At 36.8% G+C, this 9808-nt stretch overlaps 1 protein-coding gene across 2 annotated transcripts in view; it reads right to left on the bottom strand.

Moving 5' to 3' along the window:
* COCH (cochlin) overlaps positions 1–9808 on the bottom strand; it is a 19392-nt gene continuing 9584 nt past the window's right edge. Inside the window, exons 4-11 of one of the 2 annotated variants that reach the window (XM_068684395.1) lie at positions 7550–7683; positions 7138–7200; positions 6289–6333; positions 6053–6200; positions 5422–5525; positions 4426–4652; positions 2492–3008; positions 1–1732 (exon numbers count right to left, since the gene is read on the bottom strand). In XM_068684395.1, coding sequence (XP_068540496.1) covers positions 1557–1732; positions 2492–3008; positions 4426–4652; positions 5422–5525; positions 6053–6200; positions 6289–6333; positions 7138–7200; positions 7550–7683 — 1414 coding nt within the window. In that variant the 3' untranslated portion in view covers positions 1–1556. The remainder of the gene's footprint in view (positions 1733–2491; positions 3009–4425; positions 4653–5421; positions 5526–6052; positions 6201–6288; positions 6334–7137; positions 7201–7549; positions 7684–9808) is intronic. The other variant, XM_068684396.1, reaches the window with a different exon arrangement.

Here is a 9808-nt window from a genome sequence, read left to right as displayed (position 1 = left end):
TGATATTGTATATGAATTTATACAGCAATAGCTGAAATACTCTTATCTATAAACACATAACAAAATTAGGGATAACAATTAATAGAAAAATACAAGGCATCCTTGCCATTCATATTCATGTTTAGTGTAATATATAGCCAGTCATAAGTTATTAAAAATACACAACAAAAGCCTGATGAATACAATCCCTTCTGTGCCACTCCAGAACTACTAAGAATTTTACAATCAATACCACAAAAAAAGAAGGGGGGAGAAGAAAAAAAAAGAAACCATAGATTGGTAGGAAAAGTGCTGTTTTGTTTTCTGTTACGGATCTTACTTGCAAAAAAAAATTTTCTAAAGAGTGCTTGAACGACATTATTCTCTCTACGTATCTGAAAAAACTCTGAATTATTTAATCATTTTAACCCCTTGCACGTAGGCATAAAAACATCAACATGGTATGTAATCAAATTAAAGCCCCTTTTCAAGAAGACTTTCTGCTTAAGATAACCTCAGACATTTTTTTAAAGTGGCTTTATTAATGTTAGAAACATGTTATTCTGTGAGCTAGTGAATCCCTCGTACATGTCTGTCTGCTCTCTTCTTCCCTAAGCATGTAACCTGATATAAGCCAGTTGTGTTTCAAGGTTGGAGATGCCTTTGGATTTGAATTTGAATGTTTTCCTTCCCCAGTGTGTGGTCTAACTTAATCTCTTTGCACACGGTTCCTGTCTGTAATTGTCTAGCTAGTAACAACTTTGTAAAATAAAGATAGTACAAGGCAGTAGAGAGAGAAAATCCAGGCTATCAGATGTTAGCAATATCACTATTGACTTAGTGGTGTAGGAAGCAGTAGTATTACTTGGGACCCAGATCCTCAAAAAGAAATACTGTGCTGTGAGTACTTCTCAAAACCTGTGCCAGAAGTCAACAGCATAAATCCACAGAAAGCTGTGGGTATAAGTTAAATGTCTTTTGGTGTAAACTTTACTAAGCAGATGGCACTATCGTTCACCACAGCAAAATCTCAACTAGTAAAACAGACTCTTTAGCCACAATCTGTCATACCTCTTCTTAAGCTGCCTGGCAATAATGGACATTGCACAACTGAAGCACTGAGAGTACTTCACACTATCAAGAGAACTCCTCGAAGAGAGACAGTCATAAGCTACAGAAGGCTTCTAGAAGACAGGTAGTACTGTGTATTTAAAGTTATATTATGTTTATCTTGTAAGAAGACATCTAGTAAGTGACAGCAAAAATGTCAGAGCTGTATTGTTTCCTCTGCTGCTCTGTGATAGCATTAAGTGTGCAATATGCTTAGCTTTAAACTTGGGCTACTATAAATGTATTGAAAGTAATAATAGCTGTTGGCCAAATTCTGCTTCTCCCTATCAAGTACAATTTATAACAAGCTCACACGAATCCTTTACTGACTACGAGAAGTAGCCCTTCTTCATCCCTTACACTAGGACAGCATATGTAAGAATAAACCATCTGCGCTTTAGAGGGACCATTTCAGCTTCATATATCTTTAGTGTCAGAAAAGTAATATCCAACAGCAGATTTTTGCTTTATTGTTTAGAGTCCAAAAAATCTTTACAGATTCCTCGAATAATATCAGGAATCATCTGCTCCAGTCCAGTGAACTCCCTGGTGAAGAAAGTGTGAGAATCTCTTGGTTCAGAAGCCATGTCTTTCAGATCATCCAGAGGTGCCCAGGCAACACCAACAGAGAAGACTGTTATTCCTGCAATGCAACAGTACAGAAAAAATAAGTAAGACCATTTTGTTTATGGCTACAAGAAAAACATCAGCTTCTACAACCATGAATTGATTTAGATCAGAAATGGGTATTTCTGCACCTGCAGGCTGTCAGACATTAATTCCTGATACTTGGTGGCAAAATCTAATAAAGAGGTGTCTCAGGAAGAATCCTAGTGGAAATAGGGGATATCCTGAGAGTTAGCATCTTGTTTTGTACTGGTATATATGAACCCAGGAGTGACATAGTAAGTCTTGAAATGCAAAAAAAAAACAAATAGTGTTTAGAACAATTTTGAAAGTAAATGTGGATGCTTTGTGTACTGTTAGAGTTTTCAAGCATCAGAAGCCCAAGAGGCTTTTTGGTAAAACTGCCTATTTCACTCATAGATGATGATGGAGAACATAAATAATGCTATTGGATGCCAGCGCTAGTTGGAACTTCACGACATGGCTCTTTGATTTTAATCTACTGATTTCTGCTTTTTTTTTTTTTTTTTTTTTTTTTTAAGGAAAGTAGACTGGGTGTACTTGTTTTTTTTTTTTAAAAAAAAAACAAACAACACATAATTGCCTTGAGTGAGTCTACTTATGGCTACATACCTAGCTTCTCCATTAGAATGGAACTTCAGTGATGTGAACAAGTACTCATATTTTGCTTAATTTAAAACAACAGTGATACTTGATTTGCTTGCTGGAGCTGCATGAATCAACTTCTGTTGCTTTTAATCACAAAATCATTTACCTGCTTTTTGTGCAGCAGCAGCAGGTCCTCTAACATCATCGTAAGACTGACCGTCAGTCAAAATAACAAGGAAATTTTTGTTAGGCCCATCCTTTACTGGCCCAAATACGTTTCTGGTTGTGAAAGAAATGGCATCACCAGTAGCAGTGCCACCACTCATGTAGCGAATGCTCCGGATAGCGGAGAGGACCTTTTCTTTTGTGGTGTAGTCTGTGAAGCTGAACTCAGTGCGCTGATCATACGTGAACTGCACAGTGGCAATTTTGGAACCAATATCAGAGATCTCAAAAGCCTTCGCAACGTTGCTGATGAATTCAAGCACAAGGCGGAAGTTGCTGTCTCCAACACTGCTAGAGCCGTCTACCAAGAAGGCTATGTTGACAGAGTTGTAGCATGTCTTACTACACAACATTTGCTCATGTGAGCACAGCTTTTGGACAAGGGGTTTTACATATTTGGTGGTACCAAACCAGCTGGGCATGTTGTAAGAGAAGAAGCCATTATTTCGACAGACAGCCTGTTTGAAAACAAAAGTCACAAAGTGAGTATCGAAACAGCAGTTCTGTGGATACCCATCATACACCTATGGGATTTTCTTCTAAAGGCAGCTTCGAATTGGAGCCTGATGGTGTTTTATGGGGGTGTCCTTTTGTTTGTTTTTGAAGAAGTTAAGGACAAACACCTGTAGATGAAGTGAATGAAAGCTCTAACTTAGTTTATCAAGTAACTAAATGAAGTGTGCCTCCTTGCCTACAGAAGTTTCAAATAGTTATGTAGTTAATGAGAACTCTAACAACTGGACAGTTTAGTTGTTTTTTGAAAAGGAAGTAAGTCATGGCTACTAAGTGTCCAAAGCATTGAAAGTTCTACGTTTTTCCCTATCCACTGAAAGTTAGGTGTTTGTGTTTTCCCTTCTAACATTGTAAGCACTTTTTTTTAAAATCCATAATGCATCATAGACACAGATATGCAGTTGAATAGAAAATACAGTCTCAGGTAATTCAAAGTAAAAATTTTTTCCCATGGCTTTCATAGTATACATGTAAAATGCAGATAATTGAGATGGGAATTCGATTTAAAATCAGCTCTCCAAGGTGGTAACTTATCTGGCTAAGATCAAAATGCAGAAAGGGAGGGCAGGCTTCGGTCACATAAGATCATGTCTTTCTGTGTCTGTAAGTATATGAGAGCTGGACCTACCTAGGATCAGAAACAAGCTGTCTTGTGCATGCAGAGGAATAGTGCTTCATTAGGTTCATGTTCTGAGCTATGAACTTTCTCCTGAAATTAGACACCTAAAGCCTCCCTATGAAAAACTACGTAATGAACTAGCACTTAGAAAGCTCTTGTGAGACTGAGACCTGTGTTTGAATTCCTATGCTAACTCGTATGGAGCAAGATCCAACACTCTTCATCCAAGATTATCTTGCATGTGAAGTTGTTAGGAAGTGTTTTTCAATCTTTCCTGTCTTTGTAGCAAAAGTAACTATCTAGGATTATAGCAAAATAATCCTCCATAGAGCAGATCCTGAAAGATCCTGCTATTTTAGGACAGAAGATACCACACTCATGTTTAATTGCTTTGATGCACTTACCTATTCCTGGAATCCTCTTCCAGGAATCTTAATGTAATTACAGAGTCCAACAGCTATAATTTGGCCAAGACTCTAAACTGGGAGAAGTGTGATAGCACTTTGGTACCTCGGTGCAGCCCCATTAGCAAGAAAGTAAACCAGCAGAAGCATATAACTTAGCAAGAAAGAAACTAAAAGGCTTACCCAAAATTTGCAGTCCTGATATTTTGATAGTCTCAATAGTTTTGAGAGAATATATTTTATGAAATTTGTAAAAATTAGTTCTTTAGGACGCTAGCATGAAGTAAATTCTTTAGAATCATACCCATGCATGAAAAAGGAATAATGATATTCTCTTACTTTGTCAACAAAACCAATGTCTTGTACCATTCCTAGCTCCTCTGTTGTAGGTTTTGCTACAGATACAATGAATACGTTGACTCCAAATTCTCTGGCCACTATACCAGCTTCTTCTATATCATCTGAGGGCCAGCCGTCTAGAAACACTACAATGATTTTGGGTATTCCTTTGCGTGCTCCATTTTCCAAAGAGAAGAATTTCTGAGCGGTGTGTTTCAAAGCTTTCCCTAGTTTTGAATAGCAAAACAAACAAACGAACAAAAAAAAAAACACAAAGAAACAATACAATTACATTTTCATACCAGTTTCCTATGTGAAATTGTCCTGGATTTTAGTTATGACTACAGAATAAACCCAGTGTAGCAGTGAAATAGTGTCCCAGGATATTTCAGCACTCATGAAACTTGAGCAACCTATATCATATTAAAAAACTGATAAAGCTGAGGGGGGAAAAAAAAAAACACACTGAAGTGTTTTTCCCCCACAGGTCTTGTTTTAGACTAGGAAGCAGATATATGAGTGTCTGCCAAATGATTTGGAAGGAAGAGGTTGAGAAGCTACTTAAATTTAGCTTGTGAAATTCAACATATCTGGAGAGCTCAGTTTCCGTATTTGGCAAACATCCCTTCGCAACCACTTACTCTTTATTCACAGATAATTCTAAGTCCTAAATTAGCCATATAAGAAGAAATAAATGTTAAGACTTTTAGATATGAATTTGTCTCAAATATCACTTATCAGTGAAAAATTGATTACTCTTTAAGCACAGGAAATGATATAAAGCATACAATAAGTAACCCTGACTTCTGAAAATGAAATCAAAAATATGGCAATGTTCTAGTGGAAAAATGTTGAATGTCAGATAAACGTGGTATTTAGAACACTTTCTTACCTAACAGAGTAATAAGTACTTCAGTATGTGTGTATACATACATACATACATGTCTTTATATAAGTAAAGACAGAATTTCTATTTTCAGTGACGTATGAACTCACCTGTATTAGAATTGCCTCCTCTGAACCCTAATTCCTTTATGGCAAACAAAACCTCTTTTGCAGCAGTGAAGTTTTTCAGATAGAATTCAATTTTTGGATGTTCACTGTGGAAAAACAAAACATTAATAAACCACGTGGTTGACTTTTCATATCATTGTGGCATTAGCAAGCTAAATTAGCATTTGAATCATTTTGTTCTTGCTCGAGTATACTTATCTCTCCATTTTAATTACTAAAATGGAAGTATGCTCCTCACAATCCTTAGCATGAGGAATCATGTACCTGGGTGGATAAATTAAGGACAGGATGATTCTTAAGCTTATTAACCAGCTGAAAATACTAGTTTAAAATATATCCAGAATTAAATTTGTAACATGTTGGAAGTTAAACTAAATGCATTGGTATAATTGAAAATTACACAAGTATCACAAAGGCAGATGATGAAATTGTCATGTCTTCTCCCATGAACATATCAGCATAGCACAGAGAAACCAGTGCTGCAAGCTGGAGTTTGTTTTCTCTTGCTATTCATTTGCCATTATTGAGCAAACACTGTTCTGCAAAATACACAGGGATACATTACTTGGTTTCTCTTATCGCTCAGTTATATTTTGTGTACATCTGTTATTACCTGGCTTGTACGACTCCAATATGAGGCCCTTCTGTTCCAATTCCCAACATCACTGCTACTTTTCCAACAAAGTTCTTCTGCAGATTAAATCTACGTTGGCCAATGTTGTAACTTCCATCAACGAGAAATGCAATATCAGCTTTACAGTCTGCGAGCATCCAAAATAATTAGACTAGCTTAGCACAGAGTAAACGTTACAATTTTGCTTTTCAGAAGCTAAACCTATAGGTTCCTACCTTTGTTCCCAGCCTTTTTGTCAAGGGGCTTCTTAGGTCTTTTGCCTTCAATGAAGGAAACAGCATGGATCATTTAAGAACAGTAAGACGAAATCGAAGGAGCTTAGTCTAAGAATTACATTGCAATCTATCCTCAGTAAAAATTGGCATGGGACTGCATCATCCTTCAATCAGTGTAATAATTAAAATTTCACTGCTATTGCTTTGCTCCTTAGAGAATATTCTTTTTCAAATGAAGCTGTTTAACCTTCCTTTCCTGCACCTGCCTAGCTGAATATCAAAACATGTACAGGAAGACATACAGAAATTGCTGTAGCTCAGCATCTCAAGTGCTGCCACTTCTCTTTCTCAGTTAGCAATCTGCTGTTCAATTTTAATGTTTTGGAAGCAAGCTTGGACTTAAACAATGAAGCAAATGTTCTTTTTGCAAACAAGATCCAAGTCCAATATGTATATACCAAAACCATCCATAAAAACTGATCTAGCCATTTACTGGCAGCATGTTCTGCAGAGAAATCTAAACAACATCTACATTTCCGATAAGTTCTGACAACCCTTAGCTGTTATGTAGTTCTGTAAGAAGAAACGCATAATGTCTTCTCTGGTACTTCATTCGAATGAATATCCAATGAGCTCACAAACTCTTTTCCTTCTGTTACATTATCGACTAGTTTTCCAAATTTAAGTGTTCCTTCATTTACATGAACACTACTAAAACGAGAATCAATCTCACTGATTACAAACGAGTCTTCCTTTTGCTGATGCAAAACATGTCAAAGCAGATATTGTACATATGTTTTCTTCAAAAACAAGTTCTGTGAAACAAGACATGTTGGAGAGAACTTGTACCTGTAGAAGGACGTGCTGTTGATACTGATCGTCCCACTACTTCAAGTGCAACATTCTTGGTAGCTGCCAAAATATTGGAAGAATTAATTTATATCATAGAATCATTATATCAGTATTTCAGTGTATTTAGATGAAGTTATGAGTGCTTGAAGAATACTGGATTTGCAATAGTCTTTCTAGACTATTTCCAATAATCTTTATGTATAATCTAGGTAGACTAGTCTGCCTGGAACAGTACTATTTTAAGAAAATTGTGGAAAAGTGAAGATAAAATGAGTTAGAAGTAAACTTTGATTACGTTTTGTATACTAGTCACATTTGTTTCTGTATACAGGTGCATTGAGGAAGTTTCCTAGAGCTACATTAATATTTGAAATGCAGTTGGCAAAATAGTAAGTTTTTAGACACCTACGAGTCACTGAGAAAGATGAAGCCCATCTAGTGAGCACTTGAGACTGGATCCCGTTGGCATTTACAGCAGGGTAGCTTTCCTGTCCTGGGAGACTCTGTACCTTTACAGGTCCTCCTGCGTTGGTGATCACCCCTCTGAGACACAGAAAATGTTGTGATGAATCAGACGTATGAATCACAAGAAAATGCAATACAATTATGCCATCATTAGTATATTGGACACTAGCTTCCTGAAAATGATGCCATATAGGCAGAAGGTTGCATTCAGGCAAAAATAAACTGTAAGATACTGAAAAGGTTAAGAGAAAATATTCCACAGAGCAGAGCATCACTCAGATATTTTATTAGGAAATTCTAAAATTCTAATTGCTCAGACTGAAGCAGAAAAATGGTAAGAGCTACAGGAAAATGTATTTGAGTTCATTATGATTTGTGAATATTTGTTGCCAAACCAAAATTTGTTATGCTTGACTGCAAAGTAACTAAAACTAGGAAAACAAGAAAAATGCTGCTTGTAGTAGTAATTTGTACGTAGGATATTGTGTTAAGCAACCACACAGGCTGCAGTCAGAAATGGCAGGCATTGCTGACAGCAACTATCCGAATATTGATAAAAGTAGGAACAAATGTGAAGTATCTTCTTCTCATTCACCTGGAGCAAAAATTAAAGTGTGAAAACTGAAATAAATAGAATGCAGGTTAATAACTCGATCCATATAAGATTCCTGATTGGTTTCTATCTAGACTCACAAATGGTATATCAACAACAGATGCTGTTCAGCTCTGTGATTTTCACAATTGCAGCTTCAGAATTTGGAATACTTCAGAAATAGTTAACAGATCATAGCTATTTCCGTTTGTTTAAGCATACCACTTAAATACGGATTTAATGGGTTATTAAAAAAATACCAAGAAGCTTACTGATTAAAAGTATCTTATAAAGTCATATTCAGTACTATAAGACTATTGTACTCCTTAATGCCATACCAGAAGCCAGTTCAGAAATGTAGAAGTGACAAGAAAACTTGTAGAAAAATCTGTGGAGGAAGTTTTCCAAAAACAAGAGATTTGAGGCTAAAATCTTCTTAGAGAAGGCTGTTAGCATTTTTCTCTTGTTGAGTTTCACCTCATGACTGAATGAGCAGGTTTGGTGATTGCCTGCCAGATCTGCCTGTCACGCGGGACAAGCGAAGATACAGCTAATTGGAAAATCATGCTTACGTGCTGAGCCTGTTAGCACTGTCAGGACATAGAGGATTATGTCAATACCCAACGGGACATTGGATTTACACGTTTAGGAAAGTTCAGGGTTAAAAGCTGCCCAGAGAGAGAACTTCCATTGTTTGTTTTTGCAGGCAGAGGGGTTGTTGTGATAGTCACAGGCATCAGAACTCTTTTTTAGATTTCTTTTTATATGCTGCAAGAATGGATATTATTTTTTTTAGGGGCCAAAGTTCAACGTTGAGCTTCTCTAAATGGAAGGAAAAACTTAATGGTCCGTGGTACTTGGGCAGGTACAGTAGCATGGGAAACAAACAACCTTTTCAAGATTATTGAAACACAGCAATGTGCGCCTCTGTGTTTATTTTTCCTATCTGTTTGGCTTCCTGCTTGAAGAGAGTCCCAGCCTCATCTGATTTAAAACACCATGAAAGTAGAATAATCAAGGCTGGAGTTTAGAAAATCTTGCACAGTTATGGTAATTTGAGCTCTGGGCATCTCTGGCAGTTTCCACATGAATCTCCTTGTGGACTACTTAAAATGCATTCCTGATTCACTGACATGATTTGCATTTCTAAATGGAACTAGGGTTATATTTATGTGTGTATTTAATTCTTGTACCTTTAAAGATTATGGCAGTTTCAAAATACAGAGATACTTTATCTAAGAATACTCTACAGTGTATAGACAAAGAAGCTTTAGTAAAGTTGCCCTGAATGCCAGTTTAAAATCAGATTATTATGTTGGCAAATTTAAATAGCAGCTCACATTTATCCTCACAGAGAGTGAAGAGAAATAGATATGAACAGAGATGTGCTACTCTAAGGAAAAGCCCCAACCCCAAGGCCAGCAGTGCTGCCAGTAGACTGCTGAAAGAAATACATACTGAGCAGACTTGGTCTTACAGTCCAGAAGTACAATGTTGCAGAGTATGTTTTTTGGTAATAATTACATGTATCAAATATGACTACGGGTGTCCAGTCCGCTCTTTTTTTCCCCCCCCCCCCACCAAAAGGGAGAAAAGAGAAAGAGCAAGGTC

Source organism: Anas acuta, chromosome 5 (assembly GCF_963932015.1).
Source record: "Anas acuta chromosome 5, bAnaAcu1.1, whole genome shotgun sequence".
Classification (NCBI taxonomy): Eukaryota; Metazoa; Chordata; class Aves; order Anseriformes; family Anatidae; genus Anas; species Anas acuta.
Note: the sequence above shows the minus strand (reverse complement) of the source record. Positions and strands in the feature narration are given on the sequence as shown.